Source organism: Trichoplusia ni, chromosome 19 (genome assembly GCF_003590095.1).
Source record: "Trichoplusia ni isolate ovarian cell line Hi5 chromosome 19, tn1, whole genome shotgun sequence".
In the NCBI taxonomy this organism is placed as follows: Eukaryota; Metazoa; Arthropoda; class Insecta; order Lepidoptera; family Noctuidae; genus Trichoplusia; species Trichoplusia ni.
The window spans coordinates 3805001-3832814 of NC_039496.1; the positions used below are offsets into that span (position 1 = coordinate 3805001).

At 34.8% G+C, this 27814-nt stretch overlaps 1 protein-coding gene across 1 annotated transcript in view; it reads right to left on the minus strand.

Annotated features, from left to right (window-relative positions):
- The window catches only part of LOC113503415 (furin-like protease 1), a gene marked incomplete at its 3' end in the record, with an annotated part of 160866 nt that extends 133999 nt beyond the window's left edge, over positions 1 to 26867 (minus strand). The window contains 2 exon segments of the mRNA XM_026885363.1: positions 24350 to 24678; positions 26636 to 26867. Coding sequence (XP_026741164.1) covers positions 24350 to 24514 — 165 coding nt within the window.
- Between the last annotated feature and the right edge of the window lie 947 nt (positions 26868 to 27814).

The following is a 27814-nucleotide window of genomic DNA, read 5'->3' on the forward strand; positions in this document are numbered from 1 at the left end:
AAATAAATGCGGACAACATCACATACATTGATCTGAACCCAAAGTAAGTTGCTAAAGCACTTGTGTTATGGAATTCAGATACAACGAAGGTACCACAAACACCCAGATCCGAGACAATGTAGAAATATGATTTTTTTTACATTGACCCGACCGGGGATCGAACCCGGGACCTCAGAGCTAGCGAAACCTTGAAACCGGTGCGTACGCCACTCGACCACGGAGGTCGTCGTTCAACTAAACATTGGAACTTAAAGTAATCTAATATATAAAATTCCCGTGTCACGATGTTAGTTACCGTACTCCTCCGAAACGGTTCGACCGATTCTTATGAAATTTTGTATACATATTGGGTAGGACTGAGAATAAAACAACATCTATTTTTCATACCCTTAAGTGACAAGGGTTGCCCACACTAAAATTTATTTTTTTAATTTTTGGACGAAATTTTTTGTTTTTACTTTTTTTATAATGAAACATTAAGAATACATTATATACAACTAGAAAAAAAAATTTTCGGCAAAACAACGTTTGCTGGGTCAGCTAGTATAATTATATAATCAGTAACGCATTTTATAGTTTGATAGTTTTATCTCTTTCCTGCATTTGCAGCTGTCTGTTGTGGGACAAAGACAAGAATAGTTCACGCAAACTCATGCAAAGTCAGAGGATGAGGAAAATTGAAACTGAGTATTAATTAAGTCTTTTAAATAGATTTACGATTAATTCTCAAGAAGCAAGAATCGTTACAACAAATTCAAGAGAATTGTATTCAGATATTCACGTAATATTGTATTTTTCCTTAGTATGCGCAATGCGCAATATACATGGGAATAAACGTTTAGGTCCAGAATTGTAGTTTTTTGTTTACAGATTACTGAGAATGTCAATCCAGTGCATTAAGTGATGGCCATTATGTTTCTGACTCATGCATCTAACAGTAAGATTTTTATCAAGTCATTCTTGAACGGCTTTTGTTCAGTACGTGTGAAATACGAAAAGTTTCTAGTACACTTTTATTAAACTTCTTAACTTAAGGTACTTTCTAAAAATTACAATTAGTTTAGTTCAAGTAAGATCGCCATTTTCATTGGCATACATATAAGTAAGAGTTTTATTAACAAAAATTACTTGCTTTCTTAAAATCACTCGACCCAAACACTACAAAGCAATCTTGTCTTCATTACAATGCCCATGTCAACATTTGGAAAGTTCTGAAGATTCTTAGATTTATGAGACGAAAACGACTTCAAAGTGAAAAAAAATGTCGTGTCCCAAAAAACTGAAATACAATATTAACATCCCTATAAAAAAGCGATATCGAATCTCAAACCTTTGAAGTCTCAATAGACGAGAGCTGACAAGCGTTTTCAACAATCTGAATAACAATAATAAAATTACGGAGTCATAAAAAGACGATCAAGGAAGGTGGCCTCGAGTTGAACACTACACAAAGAGTAAAAAAGTGCTCGGGACATCCCACCGAACATCATTCATCATCTCGCGACAATCGCTCCAGAAACGAGGCCGACAACACGATAATATCAAACGAAAAATACAGAAAAGATTACGTTTCTAAATCTAAGGCTGACTTCACGAATAACCGAGGAATAAGGACGTATAGGACAAGCATTTGTGTCTATCCACGAATGCTTATCCTGAGTGTGGGTGGCTTTGTGCATGTGAAATAACTGATTGTGAAATCTACCGCGACACAAGTACTAAACTCCTTAACACCACCGTTCCTTAAAAAACTGCTAGACCAAAATCTTAATAGGCTTCAACAGAACAGTCTTAGTTAATATGCAAATTAAAAAAAGGCAACGTCTTTACCTTTCTGGCTTATTTCTTAATATTCCCGTATACAAGATTCAAGGGGAAAATGACAATGTCCATTTTAAGCAGATGCCCGAAATTATACTCGTCCGATGTAATTTGGGTCAGCGTTGGGCCGTTTACTTTTATTAGCCTAAATATAATTTGCATCAATATAATTGCGTAGGTATTACCTTAAGGCTTAACAGATTTAAGCTCGAAGTATTTTTTTCTCTCTAATTCTGTATTTTCAATTTACCATCATTTTTCAACATTTATTAGGTTGTAATAATTTCTTTACGAGGCACTAATACATGTGGAAGCGTTGGTCTGACGTCATTCTAACCACATTTCTCGGAAAGATGAACAATAAAAACGACATAAAACGCAAATGCAGACTAAGTCTATTGTCTCATAATATCGGCTCCCCTCACTAAACATTCACAGGTGGCCGCGTTTATACATAATAATCCTCGTACATGGCTGTGTCACTACATACTACTCGAAAATTCTGTCATATCGGAGGCGTTATAGAATATTGCGTTTGCGGTAACGTCGAGTTCTTACCACCTGTGATTTTGGATATACTCAGGGATTATCATATTCATGTGTCAAGCCGGGTTGGAATAAGTCTTCATATTGAGAAACAGGGAACTATAATATCTGCGGGTTATTGGGAGCTTCGAATCGTATTGCGAGGAACATTTTTACTGCATTTTAATTTGATCCAAAACGAGTTATTTCGGTCGAACGGACAGGTAATCGTTTGTTTTTGCGATCGACAGCTCTTGGAGAATTTGTTTTATTGAAACGGTTGAATGTTTAACATTTCGTGATCGATTTTGTTTAAACGATGCCTAAACGATTTTAAACCGTCATAATCGGAACTATATAGAGGCAAACAGCAGCAGCATATATCATTCGACCACGTGACCTACAAGCCAAGAGCTAACGAATGGCGAAGCAATATAAAGTCGGTAATATAGATGCATTGGTTCATATACTCTAGCGGACTATTAAGGACAGGACGCCAGTAAATCGAGATTAATTGGCAACATAAAGTTGGAACCCTAAAATCCCGGTCCGCTGGTGATTACCGGCTGGCCTACCGACCGATACAGGACGCAGGTACACTTAGACTTCATTAAACAACCTTAGAATTTATTATTAGGCTAGAACTACTAGTAACATTACACCACACTACTAAACAAGTAAAAATGGAACCAGTATAGGCCTCTAAAACTCTACAACTCCGCTACGATTTGAAATCTGTTGAATTATACAGATACTTAATGCCTATATCTATAGTCTGTCAGTTCTGAATCGCGGTGGTTTGCATTGCGTGCTCATGGCCTCTGGTGCAAGGGAAAAGTATAGTAGGTACTACTTTGAGTCCACTCCAATCCAAGGAACTCGACACACCTCTCAACCTTCCACAGCGCGGTAAAAGTATGTACCTAGTATAAGTATGTTAGGCCTTCACTGATAACTATTGTGGACATCACGAATTCATTTATAGTATAAGCTACGGACATTGCTTTAAGGCAAAATACAACTTGTTCAAAAAAATTCATAATTCTCAATTACAACGCCGATTGCTGTGTGCCCGTTTAGTCTATTCCCAAGGCAGCAAAAAATGTTTTAATTAAATGTCATCTCCTAATTAGCGCTACCAATTTAGGCAGCAAATTAAGCAATGTTTTGCGGGGCTAATACGACCTCTGGGTGACCGTGAAATTATCATCCAGCAAAAACCAAGCAGAAACTCGGCTATTTATTTTTTTCTACCTCATCTGCGTAAATTACCGCTGTGCCCAAGAACTCCCAAATGCTATTAGAAAAATAGAACAAGGATTGAAAAATTATTGTTATTATTTTTGTTGGCTCTTCCCGCTTCGATCGAACGTTCGCATTTCGCCATTTGGGAATAGCCCCAGTATTAGTTGATTGCCAGCTAACAACTTACTCAAAACTACCGATATCAAGCTTCCAATTTACACGCTCCACTGAAACGATTCGAATCGACTTTGCGTTCAATAAAAAAGCATTTTTCGCAAGTCATAACTTTGTCGCGTCGTTCAAAAGTTTCACTAATCATATCTTTACAGCGTGACTACGTTAAAAGGTCTAACACGATTTGAGACATTCAGTGAGCTGTAAAAGCTAACTCAGCTAAAACCTTGGCATTTCTTAATTCGCGACAATAAGTAGTTTCAACAAAGATTAGAGTTATCTCCTGAGATTTGGTTTGATAAAATCTGACGTACACGGTCGAAATCAGATGTGTATTTGAAATAAATTGCAAGCTACGGTTTGTATACATTTCGTCGCGGGGAAGGAGCTCGTTCGCAGGGAGTGCCCTCTACGGGACGGTCGAAAAGGCCACGTTACCTTGCCATAGCTGCCTTGGCGTCCTTTGACGACACTTGAGAGCACTTCGTTAGTTCACCGCAATAGGTAACAGTGTTATGATCCTGCACGTCTCTGGTTCCCTTCAAGTATCAACGCTTTTAAGAAATGAGAATTATAACGGACATCAATAAAACGGACTTTGAGTCTTATAATATATACGTGCTGTACTTATCGATCGATGAAAGAGAAAATTACTAGTTAGTTCATTACTTCATCATAGGACTATTTAAAATAAAAAGTATGAATATAAATATTAGAAAAATGCTCTAATTTCTTTCGAAAATAAATCATATGCTCTAAAATAATTCTAGTAATAACCGTTTGAAATACACGCAAGCGCAATTAAAATCTGTGATAAGTTTATAATTAATGATCATGACCCAAAACGTAGATAAAGCCGCATATTTAAAGGTCAGAATGATGAAACTATATCAAACAATTATTGCTTTGTTTCTCTTTCAATTTGATAAAATAAATTCGTAGTAATTTTGGCTATAACTGCCTTCAATAGTTAGGTATGTAGTGAAATGAAATGATGATACAGACGAGATGGCGTCGGGTCGGGTTCACTCAAAATCTAAAAAAGACTTCGGAAGGTTTAATCTAATTTTGTGTTACGAGTTTGAATTTGAAACAAGCCTTTGTGATCCTTTCCCAGTTGGGAAACTTTATCTTGTTTGACGTATAAACTGACAGCCCTTGTTACTGAGCGGTCGTGCGTTTACCAACTAACACTTTATCCTAATTTTGTTGTTGACGAGTTAAAAACTTCTAATTTTTAAATTACTTTCGGAAAGTTTAAGTAATAGGTTATAGATACTAAGACTTATGAGAAATCTGATGGATTTTATTGGCAAAATTTTTACAGGACAATAAATTAGTATCTAAAGAAGAATACTTTTCATGGGTCCATCCACACAAGTAAGAACGGAAGGCTAATATTGAGGAACCTTAAGTCCATTTTTTTTTATTCTCTTACTCTCTCTTTCTCTTTATACTCTCCCAAAATAGTTTTAGGTTATTAATTAACTTAAAACACGCGTGTCGTAGATATGATAACTAATTAAAATGTAAATGAAACTCAACCCACAGCGCCACATTTAGCTCAAAATAAAATGATTTAAAGTTTAAATTAAACCGGCCAAGTACGAGTCGGGTTCCGACACTATGGGTTGAGTACAAAAAGGATAAAGAAAACATTTATAAAAATAGGTCACCAGTCAAATTCATGACCATAACAATTACTTTCCATGGATATTAAATTATTATTTTATTGTTATAGTAACAGATGATCACACATTATGTAAGTTACAATATCTATGAAAATCTCAACTCTCCAGCTATCACGATTCATGAGATATGGCCGAAGCCATGAGAAACAGACAGATAGACAGTAGAGCCTAAATAATGGTGTACACCGTTTGGGTACGAAACCCTAATAAACGTGCATTCGCAAGTGCTTTCATAATTATGATAAAAACCTCTATTGCAACGGGACGAAATTAACGAGATTAATTAATTCCGTTGTTGTTTTAGGTGACGTCTGGGAGTATACTTAATGCATACCACGAGTCAGGGTGGAGGCGTTTATTAAATTTTATATAGAATAGTTTGTTGACTCGCTTTTCATTTTAAACTCATGAATATTTAAGACGAAATTATTATTATGTACTAGCTGTTGCCCGCGACTTTGTCTGCGTGATTTTCAAGATATGAAAAACTAAGAAGTTTAACAATAACGATCATCGCAAAAATGTAATGCAATATTGAAAATGAAACATTTTAAACTTCCTTTTTTATTTCTAAATTATAAGTAATCTTGAGCGGCCCAAAGACTATCAAATGTTTAAATCAAACACATTTCATCGTTTACGATACTATCCTGGTGTCAAATATTTCACAGCTGTTTTAATGACTTTTTCTTATTTAATCCCAAAAAGAGGTCTATAACTTTGACATATCTGCCTGCCTGTCTGTCTGTGACATCATAGCTTTCGAACAAATTGAACTATTTTAATTTAAACGTGAATTATGTGCAAGTGTTCGTTTAGACATGTTTGACAAATCGAGCCGTTTAAAAATGGGGGGGTTGCAAGTAAAAAATAATAACACTTCTGCCAAAAAATGTTTTACTTTCGAGGGTTTTCCATTTTTTAATTGGAAAACCCTTGGTGGGTTATGATTTTCGAGCACGTCGAGAACGTGAAATTGCTAGACGGATTATGACAGTGATTATGAGGTACCTATCATAAAATTGGATTAGTGATAGCCAGACAGTTATTATTTTCACACACGATGTTTTCTGACGATATAAAGAAGATGTCAAATTATTTTTGTGGACGGAGCTGGTGAAGTGAGAGTCAGGCTCGGTAACTGTGGATTTTACATAGTGTCATAAGATATAAGATTTTGCAAAACTGCGCCCAGATAACCGGTTTCCTGAAACACGTTTGATTGCCCTCTTAATATTAAAACTGATCTTCCTCACAAACATTTGGACTATTTCTAAAATAAAAAAGGTGGGAAACGTGTTATCTTGACCCCCTGGTGTTTTGATCATGATTTGCCTTTAAATTGCTGATAAATAAATAGTGTGATAATAAAAAAACTATCAGACAACCCTTTTTTTAAATTGACAATGACAAAAATCTAAAGTATAGGATATGTGTAATTTGTGATGTTACGACAAAGCAAAATCTATATCTATACTAATTTATAAAGCTGAAGAGTTTGTTTGTTTGAAATTGTCCAAATTGAAAAAATATTTTTGTGTTGAATAAACCATTTATCGAGGAAGGCTTTAGGCTATAAACCATCACGCTGCGACTAATAGGAGCGAAGATACAATGGAAAATGTAAAAAAAACAGGGCAGGTATAAATCATAACTTATATCTTCTACCCACGGGGATGAAGTCGCGGGCAACAGCTAGTATGAACATAAAAGTGACTTCATGTGCATGAGTTCTATTTACTGTACCAATTTACAAAGAAAAATTACGTATTTTATTCGTTAACCTACCTGACGATCATTGAAGTAAAATACCTACCGTCATCCCTACTGCATAAATGGAACTTAAATAAAGACTACATGAGGTTAGTTATGAGGTTACGCTGTCTATACCGACAGCCAAAATGAATTTTCCAGACATTGTATGACGGATGTAAGTGCTGATAGCTACACGCTATTATCAGCCTTATTGGGGAAATTTCCAAAAATATGTTCCTAATCCTCGTCGGCTTAGCTTTGGGATCTCAGAAACTCATTCAGTCTCGTTCCTTCCCCTGTTTTTACCAGGCTACGAAAGAAGAAAATTTTAAATAAGTAGAGATTACAACAAATTGTTAAAGGATTTCTTGGAAGGACCACGTGTGGTGTTACGAGAGCGGATAGAGTAATAAATGAGAATATAAGGGGAAGTTTGAAAGTGGCACCGGTTACAGAGAAACTACGTGGTAACCGGCCGGTATGGGCATGTTATGCGGAGGAATGAAAATCATGTGGTAAGGAAGGCGTTAAGCATGAATGTGGATGGATATAGGGGAAGAGGACGACCAAAGAAACGATGGATGGATTGTGTGAAAGACGATATGGCTGTAAAGAGTGTTTCTTGTGAGATGACGGCCGACAGGAAGGTGTGGAAGAAGATGACATGTTGCGCCGACCCCAAATAAAATAATTGGGATAAGGGCAGAGGAATGATGATGACCACGTGTGCGGTCTCTGTAATGGCGGATGTAGACTGATCAAATCGTTAAAATGTTGAAAAATCCCAGGTATCAGTAAACATTGTTCTGTCAATAGATACATAATGTCAAAAACCGTCTAGCGTACGCTCTTATTCATTGATAGGTTTGGTCGTACAGATCTTTCACATTGCATACCTATTATGCAGTTTTATGCAAGTTTTCTGGGCTTTTTTATCCGAAATACTTTTGGCCTATGTAATGTTGCAAATTTAAGAAAACATTATTTCATTGTTTGAAAGGCTTTTTTTTGTTTGAATGTTTATATTTTTGTTGCTAGTTGTTACAGATGAACCAAGGTAATAATTAACTGTGTCGTTCAGTATTGTTGCATATTTATAGATGAGATCAATGTGAACTACATGCAACTTTGGGTTGAGTGTCACTACGAATGTTTTGATCTTGAAGACATAGGTATATACTCCTATCGTAAATAAATACAAAATCTATCACGGCATTCCACATTTGAACTTGAGTCATTTTAGTACATCAATAAAAATAAAAATAATTTAAGTTCCTTTCTTTCAAGAATGTACCGATTACGGTAACAATTGCATAAAAAAACGTAATAGTTTATGTTTCTTTTATTTTACTTGTGAAATAGTCGCAGTAGGCCCATATCAGACTTGAAAGAGAATGAAATCACTAATTTTGTGAAAATGATTTATTTTAGAAAAATCCTATTATTGCTCTGCCAAAAGTCTTAAGATAAATAGCGTGATGTTTTTTGTGTAAATTGATGACCGTGCTGCCTACTACTGAATGGGGTGAAAATACACCTCATAATTGTATTAAACGATGTTACGGGTGAGTCCAAATATTTAAAACTTTATTGCTCATGCCCCCTGCATAGTAGCGTTATGGTTTTTGTATATTTGTTGTATCATGTCTACGATAAGGTTCATGCAAAATTTGAACGAAATATATTCAGTAGTTTATGAGATAATTTGATATTTGTTTATAGATATAAAAGGCTCTTGCTCACTCCCTGTAACGAAAAGCGAGATAATAAGTAAAAAGTATGTTGACCGGACCTCTTGTTGATATTCTCTGAAAATATGAATCAAATCTATCCAGTACTTTCCGAGATCTTTCCGGACATACATACAGACAAACAGACAAACAGACAAACAGACAAAAATTCTAAAAATTATATTTTCGGCATCGGAATCGTTCGTAGACCACCCTGCAATTATTCTTTTTTAAAAATATTCAATGTACAGTTTTTACTTTTCTACAATTTTATTATTATTATGTATATTCTTTTGTCTTACGTTCTTGTGAGTTAAAACTTACTTACTGCCTTTCGAACAGATTTCTGAGCTATATCAAGAGACAATTTTCTATTGTTTTTAATCTATACTAATATATAAAGCTGGAGAGTTTGTTTGTTTGTACGCGCTAATCTCAGGAACTACGGGTCCAAATTGAAAAATTATTTTTGTGTTGAATAGACCATTCATCAAGGAAGGCTTTAGGCTATAAACCATCACGCCGCGACTAATAGCAGCGAAGATACAATGGAAAATGTGAAAAAAACAGGGCAGATATAAATCATAACTTATATCTTCTACCCACGGGGACGAAGTCGCGAGCAACAGCTAGTGTTACTATAAACCCATATTGTTCCACCTCTGGGCAAAGGCCTCCCACTCCTCTTTCCATCTTTCCCTCTCGAGGACAAGTGCTTCCCAATACCTTATGAGTCCTGGGTCTACTACTATGTCAATTTTCTATTAGCATTCATAGTTAAGTCGTTCTTTCACACCTAACAGTCATTAAGGTTTAACTTAGGTTAGATGTAACTAATTAATAAGAAATGAAACCTCTTTTTAAAAGCTGTATTTATACGAGGCAAATAACAATTAATAGAAAGTTTTCAGTTATATTTTTGCTGTTATTTACGCACATAAATCTGAAAGTGAAAGTCATAAAGCGTGATAAACGTACATAACGTAAAAAACCATTTAATAAAAATATATTTTAATTTCTTTTCAGCATTATATATTTGATAAATATTTTTTTTTATTTCAAAAACATAAATTATGAATAGAGGACTTCTTTTTATACATAAGAAAGTAAATAATACTTATTTTTCTTCTTTAAATGCCGCAATAAGTAAATGATTGGATTTGCCTTTGATCTCCAACCTGTACGTTATTAGATCTAAATAATCTCTTTATATTAAATCTTTATGATATATTTTCTTAAGAATTATCCACTTTGTAGTTTACAAAAAAAAAGATATTTCGTTTTCATTTGCATTATAAACTCAAATATAAGAACAGAAAATTCTTAGAGCATAGAATCTTTATAAGTTTGGTATATTTTTTTTGAGGTTAGAGAAAATTTTGCCAGAAATAATACTACGTTTGTGCTAAAAGTTGTCCTTTGAACTTAAAACAAATATTAATTATCCCAGTCTTTCTTTGGTAATCCGTATTTAAGATCACAATCCATGTTAATCCTTATTGAAATATCCTTCATAAATATCGTATAAAGTTATGTTACCCTGGCCTGTTAAACCCGACCCAATATCTAATCATATATTGATGGAATTTAGACCACCACACATGATTAGGGCCACTGAAGTATTCCGTTGCTTAGCAACGAGATTCAATTACGGAACATGAATGTCTAGACGAATATCCATATTAATATCTTAAACTTACTTACATAACTTACATTTGCAAGTTCGTTTGTCTGTTTGTCACTTATGGCTAAAACCTAATTACGATTTTGGTGATATTTGATATTGTGATTAATGAAAGTCGATGAAAAAACTCAGTCTAAGCTGATTGCTATCTTGTATGTATGGAATAAGCTGGCACCCTGGATTGACTGAAAAGCTACTTTTACACCTACTGCGTCAGAAGAAGGGTATGGTTTTTCAGTTTTTAATCGATATTTATTTTTGCTTCAAAATCACAGGCAAAATCTTGAAGGTACCTACTTAAAAGTCTTGATACTTAATTATTTATTTGATTAGAGAACGATTAAATCTGATAATGTGTTCACTTCAGTACCTAACTGATTGTACAAAGATATCTGAGCCTCTAAAAAGTTTAGTGTTCTCACATTTGATACATACATAAAATAAATGTACGCGCCAAGCCGTTACGTAACGCGAGTCTTAAATATTATATTCGAGCATAAAACTATTTACTTACTTTATCATACGCCTGGAGATTAATATTAGACTTGTCGTTAACACGTTTCATATTCGCAGAGATTAAAATTCTATTTAATATATAGGAACGTGGCTGTCTGAGATCTAAGCCTTACACTTAATGATATGTTAAACTCGAAAATCGTGTTTACAGCTCACTAACAAAAAATGACATAATTCTTGTTGAATTCTGTCAATGTTTGCGATCAATAAAAATCTTTGTTGTAGACTTTTGAAGAGCATTTTGAATGTTAACTGAGTACTTGAGGAACTTTTCGTTTAGGTTCCTTTTTCACCAGAAATTAGCCTCATAGACTTCCTTCGTCTTATGAAAAGATTCTTTGATGTGAAAACTATGGAGGTAATTTATATTTTCCTTTACCAAATACCTTCTTGTAGCTCGCTTAATAAAACTGGGATAAATACTTTTACAAAAAATAGACTTTAACAGAACAAAAAAGGACAAGTATATGCCCAATATTAATTGCTGCATCGGTTAACTTATGTGTATTAATCAATATTGCCATTGAATAATTTCGGACCTAACCGAAGTCCTTACGGACGCAAGAGCAATCACGAGCTGATGCGTGTCAGCGTCATTATTTTTTTAATCTCCTCACAAAACTTACCATTAAAATAGCGCATTTCCATAAAACCCGCCACTATAAAACTATGTTCAAAATACCACAGACATAACATACACCGATTCAGTTAGCAAACTCCTCCGTCAGGAATCCAATAAGTTACTCAGTTCGGAATTAATCTATTTACCACAGGAACCGGATCCGGCAATGCGTTGATAGAACGATCTGTCATGAATCTGTCAGTGTCTACATTGTATGGACCAGATTGTATAGTGACACTGATTAACAATCTGGAATAGGAGATATTAGTTGGAAACTGTTTCTGCGGTAGGCGTTTGGAATTTTCAGACGGGTTGATAGCTCTCTAGTACATATTAAGTGCTTGCTTTTTTTAGTGTTCTGTGGGACAACTACTTTTAAATTTTTGTATTTTTAAGTGCAGGGTTTGAATTCCTGAATGGCCGGTATGTATTTTATCTTTAGTCTCGAATGAATTTAAGCTTGTTTGCTTGATCGCTATAAGACAAAACTCAGTAGAGACATGTCTTTATCGCGGTAAGCTATTGACATTTGCTCAAAAGAGAAATCGATATCTTATAGTTCTTAATTCGTAAATAACCATTCAATTCAATAACATACGTACTGGTAAAGTCATTACGAACATCCCAGTTGAACCACTCCAAGTTACGAGGAGCATAGAGCATAAAGTACAGATTAATTAACGGCACCGCAGGTTAATAGACAACGGGTCTGTCGCACGCACGCATCGCACGTCAAATACGACAAATACCACACGCTGTATAAAACAATAAGTATTTAAACTACATAATATATTATGTTGAAGTCAGATCTTGATTTATGATGGATGTTTATATTGTGAATGTGGTTTGAAAGCTTGTGAAACCCCCCACGATACAATCATAGAAAGATTGAAATCCTAACTGCGGGTGGAATTTGTTTTTATACAAGAATGTTTTTTTTTATATGGTTTATGTGATTCAAAAGCGTCAAAATGCCGAATATTGATCATTTCTGAAATAGATACTTAATATGTCTTGCGTTTTAATATTATTAATCTTCGTACTCTTCTTACCAACCTATTGCATCGGTATAAAGAGCAATCATTTATTAACGTCAGCAATCCTCCAATTTGGCTGCAAGTCATATTTTATGATGACACGTACGAAAACACATCGGCAGTCAACATTTCAGCGACTAAGCTAAAATAAATTGGAGTGTCAAAACACAATCTAAATAAAATCGCAACTAAAAATAATTTTCATGCAAATATTTAATACACATTGTCCGCAGTTGCGAATCTCGTAAACCACGCATATTTCTTAGCGTATTTTGAACCAGAACTCTTATTTAGGGTTCAGAATTTAAAGGGTAAACACGGAATCCTATCACTTAGGCCCCACTGTCTGTCTGGCGGTCAATCCAGCAGTGTGTCACCAGGCTGTATCTCATAAAAAGTTATTACTTGATGGATGTTTTTTTCTCAGACAATGTATATCTGTTGTCTATAACAAGAATTAATCTAAATAAAAATCGGGGTTAAGCAATGGTCAAATTGTTTTGCCTATTCATACTGAACCTTTAGTGTGGCGTACCAAACTCGCACTTAACCAGTTTTTGTGATTAATGCGACATTTTACGGGTCGCGTCTTGAATAATTCTGGGTTTAAAGTTAAAGCCTGAACAAACGCTTCACAAGGTATTTGAAGCTAGAAATGCATCCATATCTAAAGCCGTCGGCTTTTCTTGTTATTCCACTGCTCTGAGAAACGACCATTGTCTCTCAACTACGTCCAGTAATCTAAAATAACAACGTATCTCAGGTTCAGTCTAAGGAAATTCAATTTGCTTCTAATATTTCATTACTTCGTTTGTTACGACGAAACGTACCTACATAATTTATCAATATTATTTTCTAATAAAGAAGGCTCTGATCTTATACACATTAATATTAATCTCGATTATCGTAATTTTCTTTTATTCATGCTATGTATAAGATAAACAAAATTATTTTAATTTCACGTCACTCGGCTACGCGGAATTTGATTTTTCATTAAGTTATGAAAAAAATATATAAACATAAGATGATTAAATATTTTAGCAGACATTTTTTACGAAACAAGAAAAGTAAAACATGGAGATAAAAATTTTAATCTCAAGCAAATTTAACAAAATCTTTGGCTTATAAATAATTGGCGATATGTTGTTACAATTACGGTTTTCAAATTGGTTAATTAAACTAAGATAATTCATACCAGTCAAGAGTAACCCAGAGCAATATAATTTACAAAAAGGAATCCTTCGGATTGCAAATTAGACGGTCCCTATTTATCAAGTTAGCACCCTATACTACCTCCGTAATTAATTGTTCACGGTGATTTCAGCTGTAATCAAGATAATTCTAAACCCAGAACCATGCAACCTTTGTGACGCACCCACTTTTAACTTTCATCAAAAGTTTAATTAATTTCCCATCGCAAAATATGCAAACTACGTGTTTTAATTAATGTCTGGATTCATACAAGCTTTATAATGAGGTGTGAGTTTAGATAAATTCGTTAATTAATATTTTAAAGTACGTGCCTTGAATTAATTAGTTCTTTGGACCGTTCCAAATATTTTGAAAAATACGTAAGTATCTTATTACCTACTCATGGGTATATGTCTTGAAGAGACGAATAGATTTAATCATATATTTATCAATTTTGTACACATGCAATAGTAATAGTAAAAATATTCGGAATTAGGTGACTTCTGAGGACAAAGGTACTGCTTATTTCTTAAACCGATCTGCCAGTAGAGATTAGTTTACAAGTAACAGAATTATATAATAACTAGCTGTTGCCCGCGACTTCGTCCGCGTGGATAGAAGATATAAGTTATAAGTTATAATTGATACCTGCCTTCTATCTATCTATCTGCCTTCTATCTATCTTGTAGGATTTAGTCAGCGTTTGCAATGTAAGCGCAAAAAATGTGTTTTTACGACCTCACATTAGAAACCTCAAAAATTGTAGCATATGTGTTATTCTGCTGTATAAGCTATATTGTGGTAAAGTTTCATTCAAATCCATTCAGTAGTTTTTACGTGAAAGAGTAACAAACATCCATACATCCATACTTACAAACTTTCGCCTTTATAATAGTAGTAGGATAAATTTAAATATCAAAACATGCAACAAAATATGGAAACTACATGAATGAAGATATACACAATTTAAATATAGAAGATAAAATAGTGTTGATCAAATCGATTCTGAAATGTGGAGAGAGAAGTAGTACTACGTACCTGAGTCAGGTCACTGTGCTCAATAGTCTGAAGTTTGTTACAAATATTGTTCCTAAATACCTCCACAGGCTGTCTTGTAATTTATTTCATTTTTAAACACAGTAGATAGCAAACAACTTACTCCAAAGAGAACTCCAGCGAACATACATAATAACTCATTAACGAAACAAGTACAAAACTAGAAGTGCCGCATTCGAGCCAAATTAAACCGCAGGACGTAGTGTACTGATAAAAATCGTATAAAATAAAATGCGGGAGGCAACTAAAAAGAAGAAAAGGACCGAGACGGCCGCAACGGACGAAGGCAAATAAAAGATGAAGGCAGATTGTTTCAAATGGACTTATTATTATGTCGGCGTGCGACCTACCGCGAGCGCATGGGACCACGCACCGGCCCCTAATCCTTTATACCAACAAAAAATCCCCACGTACGTATAATTAATTACCATACTCATAAACCCGGAGATAAAAAATACTTAACTTAATCCATAATTAATACGTAATTGAGCATTATTACGCATGAATACGAAAGCTTAGTTTAGCATGATAAATGTGAACATCATAAATAAGCTGTTTGGAGTTGTAATTTTTGCCGTAATTATAAAAAGGTAGATATAATCTTACTTCAAGTTAAAATTTAGTCACGATTCTAATCAAAGCTAACTAACTTTTTGACGTTCAAGTTTCAATGAAATAAAATAAACATTTTTTTTTTCAGAAAATACTTTATTACATACACCGTCCAGTTCCAGCTGCGTTTGGAATTGTAAGATAGTCTAATTTAAAAAAAAAAGGAAAAGGGAATCATAATTGTCCCAGATGGATCGGGCAGTGTAATTTTAGAAGAAAAATTGAGTGGTATATTTTATTAATACTAACATCGCTTTCCGACCAAGCCTGAAGACCTGAGATTGTCAAAATATTAGTGTTAAAAGTACGTATAGAAGTTTACAAACGCCTAGGTCAAGTTACCAGCAGTACCAGCTAGGGCTATCAGTAAAACAAAAGAAAGAAGAGCAAAACGTTCAATGGAATACTATATAATAGGTACCTACTACATAATATCTACCTGCTTCGTTACGCCTTTAGCCAAGACAGGTATAGTTATAGCTAGCGAAATTACAGCCACAAAAGGTTGTCAATTTTGCAGTAAAAACAAAAGAAGCAAAAAAAGGCGAATAGTTCTCAAATGGCCTGCCATTTACTGATTACCTTTGTAATGTATGACTCAACATCCGCCGAAGGTAATAATTTGTCTGTTCCCAACATCGACCTTCATTAGGACAACGGCAGGTACAAGTTTTTTCATCCCGTCCGAATGTCCGACCACCTTATTATCGACTTGTAATCGCTCCCCTAACATACTGACAACACGACTAGCTTTTTATTGCTCACGTTCGTTTCGATTGTTTTGTATTGTTTAACAATAAAATAAGATGATGATTCCATCTATTAGGACTCCAGCATCCTTTTAAGTTTCTGATGGTTTAATTTATAGTTCGTAAATCATAAATGCTATTCACGGTATGTTTCGGGTTACATTTGTTTTGGGTAAATGTTGAACAGAATATTACAAATTTGAAAATAAAAATATACTTACCTAATTAGAATAATTTAGTGGGGATTAGTTAGTTACTAAAAACATCGTTAGCACGGATAAAAAAAAACTTTAGCTTCGTAACAAATAAAATAAAGCCGAACCGTGAGCTAATTAAAACTTTTAACGACAAGTTAATGTATTTAAAATGCAAACAATCGTTTTGTTCTAACGGATGTTCTGTGAAAATGCTATCTATATAATGATTTAAGGTACATTGCCATTGATATATTGTCAAAACGTTTGTTTAATCCTAATTCTTACTTGTCATCAGGAACTTATAGAAAAAAAACCCAAGCATTTGTTACATTAAGTACCAATCTGTCTTCTAACAAAGCAGACATTTCAATCTTCCATTGTCACCAAAGAAAGAAAGAATTTCGGCAAATATGTAATACATGTAGTACCTACTTGAGTTATGCGATTGATATCAATATCTTATCTACAAGATACGAGATCAGACAAGCTTGAATACAATTCGAACGAATCTATTGAACAATATCGTTAGTCTGACAAAAGACAGTCAATCACTTTATACGTCAACAACATAATCTAAAATTACGAAAAGAATGTGGAAAACGTTTATCGAACCTCTCCGATTCGACTCGTTTGATAGATTTGTTTGAAGGTTCCCATTTTCGTCCTAAATCCAGGGACCGAATGAAAACTCGTTTGCATAATATAAGACAAGCCTAGTATCAAGACTAAACGCAAATAAATGGTTCCCTCAAGTTAAGACTACAATTTACCGGGTCAACGGAGCCAAGATAAATTTGAAACCAGACCTTACCGAATACAAAGTCTGTAGCTTACTCTTTTTTGATAAAAGACCAGAGAATTGTTTTTATCAAAGATTGGTAGGTTACCTTACCTGCTTTGTGATGCTACACATGATTCTAAACATAGGCAACGTTTTATTATCGTTTATTTCGTATTCTTACATTACAATTGTGCTTAGTTTATCTAACATTGATCGAATAATCTCTATACCATGCAGTGCATTATAATTATCTCACGTGACGTTATACAAGAATTCAGCTGAATCCTAGAAGTCAACTCAAAATTTGAACACCTGTCGAATGATAGGTAACAATTACGTATAGCATATGAAACTCATTTCAGCAAACCATAGACTCATTTCTTTTATTTTTAAATGTCATACGAAACACTCAAACAGACTTCTTTTTAACGGTACTTTTTTCACGGAACAATTATATTATTTCTCCATCATTTCAAATAAAAGTACTTCTATAAGATAACCTAGAAATAGGCACTAAAACAAGTGACATGGCGAAACATCTAATGAAGCAATCAGCGGTTGCCTTCATTAGAGGTGTGCTAATATAAAAGCGAAACAGTTTGTACGACATACGTATTTGAATTAAGTTTAACCAAAAACGGTTCAAACACTAATTTTATTTGAGTTCCCTACCTGTTCTAGGTTAAAACGACACTTGGAAACAGAGGAACTAGTTAGATTAGTTATCACGTGAACGAATGTTAAAAGTTTTTGATCTTCATCAATTGCACGCTAGAATTCATATAGGTGTTACTAAAGTATCATAATTAGCAGTGCTTTGAATAATAACTAAACTAATTTAGATAAAAATTCTTCAATAAAAACAAATTCTTCCCTCTGTTTTTCACTACACATGTTACAGATTGCATTTACCACTGTTAAAATCAAGGTTATTAGTTAATCCAGTCCTATGAAAAAGTTAAACAGTATGAAAATATTAACCTACGTAAATTGGGATAGCTTCTAAAATAATAATCCATCTAATCTCCATCCAATAGTGAATTAAATACATTATTCAATTATAAAAGATTATTCTAGCGACCCTATTCTGTCTAAATTGAATTTTAACACCATTAATCTATATAAATCTGGGGCTTAGCCTTTCCGATTGAATGTGCAAACGGCAAACCCACATCAATCATAGTAAAAGATTATCTCAAATACTAAATAACGTCCTTCTGTCCTTAGTTTATTCAAATAATGAATACTAAGAAGTTTTAATAACAACTCAAGTGCAAGTAATTTGGCCACAACTGGATCAATAACAATTTCAACTTCCATTTGTTTATTGTCTTGTCACTGACGCAAATATTGAAAATTCAATTAACTCACTTCCTGGTTTATCTTCGTCAATGGCTATGAATGATTCGTTTTAAATTGAATTAGCTTCAGAGGTTCTAATAGAAACCAAAAGAAACTTTTGGTTTGTCGCAATGTCTTTTGTGAGTCGTAGCAAAGCAGTTATTTCTTAGTGGAGTTAATGCAATCGGTTTAGCAGAGGCCGGGCCCGGTATTGTAGACTGTGTTTGTGGCTGGTCGGAGATAAAGCCGTAGACACACAAAAGCAGATGCCCCTCCGCCTCGTGCCTCCCCTACCCTCCGGCTGGGGAGAACGTTTAAGGCAACGACGATTGCCCCTTACAAAAGGCATTCGTGACACCCGCCCGTCCTCACCCCGCATTCGACTGCAGAATAGATTCGAAAGAAAACCAAATCTCATTCCGTACCAGCGCTCATTGTTTGAAAATCTTTCACAATTGCTTTTTGAATTTTACAATCCCCTTGAACTATTCGTAGTTAGGTCAGCGATTTATCAGCCATCGGAGTCTTGTGTGTTTTGTTCTAGTTTTGCCCATAAAACCGCTAGAAAACTCATTAATACTGAGCATGCGCGTGTTTACGCTTTTTCTGTGTGTGAGTAAATGTTTGGCTCTAGTCGCTACTACTGGCACAATTTTTATCTCGCATCTTATTGGTTCGTATTACGTTGTGCGCTTATCACTTTTCGTCTTATTATTAGTAAATAATGCACGATTTTAGTAGCATTATTTGTGCAATACGCGCTGCAGGACGTCGAGTCTATTTATAAATATAGTTTATGAATGGTTTTACAGCTTGTCAAACATTAAATCGGCGAGAGCGTTGACACTCGCATCCTAATTAACTAAAAGTATTTAAAGGCGCCGGAGTGAATGACTTGCACAATAAAGGCACCGGCTCGTTTCCGCGGCTTGTGCTGAACATGTTGCCGTCAGTCGGCGCCAACGCATTTTGGCAACCGTCCGACACTTGATGAGTGCACGTTTTTCCCGCAGCTGTGCACCAAAGGAATAGGGCATCGTAAATGTAAAGAGTTATTGAACGTAAACACTTATAAATTAACTCATTTTTTTCTTAACATTTTTATTGGCCTTTCCGTCCTTATTCGAAAATTAAACTGCATTTCGTATGACGTATGACACAAAATTAGAATCCAAAGTTGTTTATTTCGACCTCTGCTTGTCAGGCCACAATGTTTACATTAACATCTAAAGACAGTACAGATCTTTGTATCCCAATACACAGTCACCTCACAGAATACGTCTTTCAGGAAACAGCTACCAAGTATTGCGATTAATGTAAACACTGCACGAGACAAGAAGGGTACCATCGCTCCAAAATTACTCGAATCTTTCTCACTGCAAACTCGAATAAATCTGTCCTCTCTAAATAGTTTACAGTCAGCCCATTAAGGGAGTATCTCCTTAATGTAAGCATACATTTCACTCAAAGTATGCACCATAAGTAAAGTATTCCTAATGAAACAAATAACTAACGCATTCAAGAAATATATCTGCAGATCATGAGAAAATAAATGCTGAAATATATTAAACATCATTTTATAATTCACTTTTGAGATAAAGAAAACATATTCCATTTTACTGTGTATAAAGCTTTTGTGTTCGAGTATTTCAGTTGTAGGACGCAAATAGTAGCACATGACGATAAACATAGGTATGTACACATCAGGGCTGTCTGTCGCATCTCGTCTGCCAGCCGAACAATACAAACGCAGCTCCATCACCGCGATCTATAGCTAGAACTACCTGTATGATTCTATCAATACTTGTTTCTAGAACAGCTGTTTGAATTTGAACTAAAAATGAAACTTGTTCGATTGAACGTATATTTGGCATACATGACAAAGAAAACAGAGTTATAATGAATGTAACTATCGTGGTATAAATCTAAAATTAATTGAATGCGCTTATTATCCCCGTCTATTTCTTAATTTATCTACCGTATAAACCGGAAATCTATTATACCTACTTATAAAGACGATGTATCAAAATTTTAGCCAAAAAATCATTTCCTTTGATTTTTGGCCACAATTGGGTTATATTTTTCTGATAAGTTTATATATTTAAATACTGTTATAGGCGTAATAAATGAAGAGGTCGATGATTGCTTGTACCGACAATTTCCGCGCAAACCGATCGAACGTAGATAAGAAATACTACTTGGCAATCGTCATAAGTAGTGACCAATCTTAACCACTCGAGACGTTTATCGTTATATTTGTATGTAACACAAGTGTGTAACTAAGTAATAACTGAGTATTATACTAACCAACTCAACATTATATGAGGTTTAAGACGATCCTTCCTTCAAGAATTTCATTCTTTTCTAAATAGAACAAAATATGCCTGACATGCAGTATGAGTACATTAGATGCCCAAAGTAAAAAAAATATTACTTCCAGGTCAAATTTCAAGACAACGGTAACCTCAGTTTTAGTTTGGTTTGCTAGAATTGCTGGCGTTTGCTCCGTGTAAATACCAATCTTCTAGTGTATTTTTTTAAACTATGAGGTTGTTCTTAACACAGTTCCAAACTCAGACTTCTTTATTATCTAAATTCGTTTGACGAAATTGTGACAATCCAAACCTGGGATGGAAACTACTATGTGGCAAAACAACTTTACGCAAAATAAGAAGCAGTCGATTTTAATAGACAAGGATTTGCACCAAAAATACTAGAACTTTAAAACCTTAGATCTTGCCGATGATAAATGAAGTCCCAAAATCTTGCGTTATGTGCCACATGTACTCGCTAACGATCCACGCTTGATCGCTCAAGCAAGGCAGACATAACAAAGACTAACATCCTGCTACAATCTAATGGTACTTTATCTCAGAAATTTCGGCAACCATTAAACTTACTAAGAGTGAGACACATTTCGCGCAGACTGTCAATACATGTGTATGACGTAATCAGTATTTATCTCTGAACGTTCGTGACGTCATATAGGTCTGGGACCAACGACAGCATTTTGTTATCGGATCCATGCAAGCGATGGCTCGGGTGACAGCTTCCTTTTGTCCATAGCTCAGTGTACCTCAAAGCTTTTATACTTCCAACTGACGTCGTTTTGACATTCTGTTTCAATACAATTCTTTAGTATACGTATCAGCATACAAATTTTGCTTTAATATACGTCCTAATGTTGAACAACTCTGAGGGAAAGTAATTGCCGTAAAAGGAGTATTTTAAGCCATACGATCCTGCGTATTCCTTGAATGTATTTACTTAATAATCTAATTCGAGCAAAGATTTACGTTCTTTCGCTTCTTTCATGCCTTTAGAGATGTTTATATTTAAAGACGAACGTCTCGGACATAAAAATAGATGGCCATAAGTAGATGAAATTCCAAATGAAGTTGTCGCTTTAAATAAATAACTGCGCTTACTTAAATTTCCTGTTTATTTTTGTCCCCCTCACTTCGCACACGAGTGCTTTCTAAACGTGGAGCATAGTTCTAAAAGATGTAAGATTTTACGAATCTCTTTGAATTATCTATCTCAATACCCACGATCACTTAAAGATTTAGGACGTTATTATTATTACAACTGTTAATGGTTGAAAACATCGCATTTCTCTAAGATTTAAGAGATCAAAGCTTTTAAGCACGAATTATACTTGCAAACATTGGAGCAAAGAATTCACAAATTGAGAATGTTTAGAATATAAGATTTAAAAGAAATTTATTCATAAATTCAACATTAAATATTAAATATTTAATTCGAATAAGAATCCGAGGATTTTAAGAGTTATACTTTTGTAACAGCATCCATACATTTTAATCCAATAACAAAGAAAAAGGTTTTAGTGTTCGCATACCTACTTATTTAGCAATTAATCTTCGCAGTAAACAAGGTGTTTATGAAGACGTTGAAAACTCGTGAATTGTGGCGTAGTGGGCGGTGATGCTAAATGGAACATTTCCTGAAATCTGTTGTTGCAACACATAAGTTTGCAACATTTGTTCCGAAATAACGTACTAATTTTATCTCAGTGCAGTGTTAACGATGCGGTTTATTTGTTATATGATCCCTCACGTACTCCTGAAGTAATTTGCCGCCACGTGGCTAATAATGATTTTGAAGATTAAGGTTAAGACAGTTAATACCTTATATCGCTACAGAGCGAGAAAATAAAGGTCAAACATAATCATTGTTGACTCAAATGTATTATTGCAATAAAAACCGTATCCCAAATTGCCAACTCCTTCAATGTCAACTATTGGTCAACTTATTAAACCGAAACCTATAATGCTAAAAGTTATAATTGTTGTTTAAACAATGGAATAATAGGCCATTGATTTTGAATTTTGAATGAATCACTCAAGGTTAGACCAGTAAACTCATTACCTGGCAATGACCGTTTTAACTGCAGGATAGTGGGGCACGAATCCGGTTCTCTTTCATTGACATAAAAATTGAATCTTGAATGTATTCGTTGTTTGTTACTGTGCAACTTAAGATTTTCGCATTTACCTAAAATTATATTTTAAGGGTCCATCCCGGTCAATTCGATGTCCAGCCATTCTGTGTTATTCTTAACTTACGTATTTATTTCATATGGTTATTGATTTATTCAAATGAAAAGAAAAGTATTTTTATGGTTTTGGAAGATCCTAGAGTAGAAAAGAACTTCTTCTTAAAAGGGAACGTACATTTTAAATAATGTTGTTGAACGGGATCTGTAAGTTAGGTTTCTCCTTTACCTATACAAAGACCGGTCCGATATCCGGGCTAGGTGCCAACCTGCACATGAAAAAGCTAAGAACTATCAAGTATTGGTATTTATTACGATACTAGCTTATGCGGCTTGCCTGAATACACGAACAACATTTTGGAATGTACAAGTGCTGCTCTTCGTCTTTGAACTTTTCTCCCATTAAATCCTTTGTTTTTGCCAAAAGCTCTTCTGGTAATGAAGAATCCTTTCGTCATAAGTGAAAGAGCCTTTGTTGAAAATTGGGATATTTAAAGGTATTTATTTAGACCATCCATTTGAATCGGAAACTTTTCAGTAAAAAATAGCAGTTACAAAACTCTTTAGATGTTTTAGATACGAATTATAAATCCCTAGGTATGGCCGCTCTAAAGTTAGAACACACCTTTCAACTGAAATGTACGTTTAGAAACAGCCGTAATTGTTTCTAATTCTATGTAAGACCACCCAGCTACGGATTTCCTTGATCAGAATAGTAAATGTGAGTTCGCTAAGGATTTTAGTTCTTAACAAAGCATTCCCGGTACATTTGAAAAGGAAATAGTGGAAAATCTATACTGAATGCGTCATATTCGGCACGTTTGTGTACTTTGGGTGAATCATGATTATTGCTAGCTACTACATCATAGTTTTCACATAAGCACGTAATAAAAAGCATCAAACCAAATGCAGATATTATTCTCAACATTTTATATCATACGAAGTATTTTAATTAAGACTATAACTAAAGCAATAAACTCAATAACGCAGTGATAAATAAATTAGTGTCAAAGAATATCGAATTGCTCAATAAAATAACGTACAAGGTTAAACAATAAATGTCGATGCGGCTGTAAAATAAAATAAAGATATTTTACAAGTCTTACCTCTCCTAGGTTGACGAACCCATGGTCCCTGGCTACAGCATCGGCGGCGTCCTTCCCTTCTGGTACGTGGACGGCCCATGTAGGCGTGTAGTGCGCAAAAGTACTCTCCAGTAATGACAAAATTGACACCAAGATGGTCGACAATAACACGGCACCCCGCGCCATCGCACGCACTCACACACACACTCACCAGCTAGTACTTGTCAGCATTGCACACACACTTCCAAAAGTGTTCCTTCCTTCAACCAAGTCCCAAAAATATTTCTAGCTAGTGTAACGTAGAGATTGTTGCAATTTTATATTATACTTCTTCGCACATGGCTTTTATACTGAAAATAACTGTCGTAGGTTTAATTAAGTTTACAAAGAGTCATCAGATCAACTGCTGATTAATCTTTGGGTAACTCTTATCAACGAATCCTAATTAAGAATTTCGACGTGGGCTACATAAAATTCGTTCAACTCGTGTTGTAAAAAGCCGAAAAGACAGCATTGGCAATTACAATGGATGCCCCAGAAAGCAGACATGTTTGCATGAAGTGAAGACATCACATAGGGTTTCTTAACAAGTCTATGCAAGAAAATTAGCAATCAATCGGAAATTGGTATCCGCCAAATTAAAACTTGGACGAGCGTACGGCCTTTGGCAATACTTCCACAATAAGTGGGTCAAGTATACATGAAGGACAAAAGCGTAGACCCCGACAGAGTTCTGTTATGCCGTTCTTTATTACCGTATCACTGGACATCCATTAATCACGGTGCGTTTCATCGGGTATACTTCAACCTACTTTGGCGAAAGTATTGTTGTCTGACATTTGCCTTTTTCTGGATAAACAAGACATGAATCATTTCCGCGAGTCTGGACGGGTTTCCTATTCTCTTTTAAAAAGTAAATAATTCTGTATAAGTACATGATTCGCGTTCAGTTCGCTGTTTGTTTTTCTTTTGTCAGCACCGAATGAAATCGTAGTCAGCGTCAGCGTTTTTGTGCTCATATTGAAACTGGTAGTTGTACATTTACAATGAGACGCTTTTTTACATTATTATAAGCCCATATTGATTTTTTTATATCAATGGTATCTATTCAACATTCGTTAAAAAATCCTTCGTAATAAATTGCTTCTCTTTGATTTCTTTTTCTATCGAGCGTTATCACAAAATGCTTGTCTGGATTTTTGACCTGACCTCATTTTTATATTGAAATTCTTGCTAAATTGGTATTTAATCAAAACTTGTATTATAATATATATTACTTCACTACTTGAAGGATGTTTACGAACTGATATTTATTATTATACTTGGAAATTCATTACTCATGAACATACATTTGAGGTGAATAATAAAACAACACTTTTTGGCTGCTGTATATTATTACGTTTCATGCACTTATAGACTCGGTAGGCGTGAACTCATTAAATCATTGTAAGTTAAGAATATATTTATTCGTAACTTGATAGATAACCTCCTTGCCAGCTAAGAGATATTTCATATTAAATGCTTGCTTGTTATTGTCCATATTGTTGTGAGATGATGTCAGTCACTTATGTTTGTGTCGTTTTATTTACCGTCAACAGATTATCTCTCTGTACTGAATATCATCGACACGTGTACTTTTTAATATTGTAATTAAATAACCAATAAATGGAAAGTAAATACGTTGGAAGCCGTGTACACAAATATGTAATGTAGATAGTTTTTGGAATGTGAAATCATTCATTAAATCCCAAAAATAACGTGATAACATTCATTAATTTGTTAGTAGAATTAATATTAATCAAACGAACAGGAAAATTTATTTTCCTTAATTTGAATTTTACGAAAATATCAAACTTCACAAGTTGCAATTATTTTGCTAAAATTTACTGAATTTGTCGTCGTTTATTAACTCACTTTAATAATAGCAATTTAAGTAGGCCACTCATACCTTTTGCTGGCAATGCGCGTTTACCTAGTGCCGAGTTATTTACAGTTAGCATCAACAATTATTTATCAAGCAATCGCATGCCAAACTAGCTCGTAATTTGCATAGTTATTTCGTTAAAAACACTTTGTACACTGAAGACAATCTACAATCGAAAGACAAGTTTTTATCTTATCTGTTTCCATTGGATCGCTATGTAAACATTAGGTTTTGTGACTAATCGCCGACGTAAGTATTTCGCGTGCAGCCCACGTCGAAAGGCGGATGCTTCATCGATGGAATCCGATGGGAAGGACCAAGATTCCGTGGCACTTAGACAATAGTAGCCGGTGAGAGTCAGCGCCGCTGTGACGAGCGTTCACCTCTCGCATCCCGCCTCCCTGTTATCACTTTACGCTTTCCAAAATGGGTTTTTTTGACAAATTCCTCACGTGTTTATTAGCAGCAACGATCACTACGTTACACTGTGATGCACTACAGTCATTACAGGACACGGCATAACTGTCAAATGGCGCGTGAATAATCCGTCCGCTCGGCACAAAACACGCCCGTCACGTCCGCGCACGTGATGCTGACTGGTTGGTTTGCTACTTTGCTCTCGGTCGCTCGCAGCGATTGGAGCCCGAGACGACCGCTACCTTGCCACGGTCGGGGAGTTTACCCATAACTCGGGAAATTATCATAAAATATGTTAAATGGCTGAACAATAATTTCGCGGACAGACTTTGATCGGAAATAACCTAATTTACGCTAGCATGATAATTGATGGTACCGTCCGGGTCATTCATTAGTGAATTTATGTTTAGATTCCTACTAAAACAGGAGGTACACATTGTTTGAATATCTTCATTTAAATATTCATAAGACCTTTCTCCGATTTTGTACCTATAACGTATTTATAGGTGCTATAAATGTCGATATTTCTGGTATAAATCTTTATTTCCCTGTGTAGAGGCCCAGTGTTATATCTACCCATTGAACGCGTTTGGAATAAGTTATTGCGAGTATTGGTCAAGGGCGTTCAATGGCACATAAAATATTTGTTCATAATTTTAACTATACTGCAAAGATCGATTAACAATGTAGAGTTATAGTTAAAACGTTTTTGTATTGTTGATTCGTGACAGGATAAAATATACATAATTAATACATTAATATTAGAAATGAAGATAAACACTTTATGGAAACGATACCTAAATTACTATAAATAACAATCATTTCACATTATTTAAAATCCGTTAATGAGCAAAGATAACTAATAATACCAAGAATATAAAATAGCACTAAAACTATATTGTAGGAAAAATCGAACTGTATTTTCAATTAACTTTAATTATAGATAATACAATACTTGTACATAGGGGTCCAAAAATACACAATGCGCCGACAAGGGCTATTTTTGGAGTAGATAACTTAATTCCGGTTCGAAATTGGGGCCCAAAGAATAGGGTGAAATAATCAATAGCCGATGATACATCAATCTTGATTTGTGGCAAATGGGTACTTAACCGGCCTAAGCTCTTACAAGTAAAAATAAAATT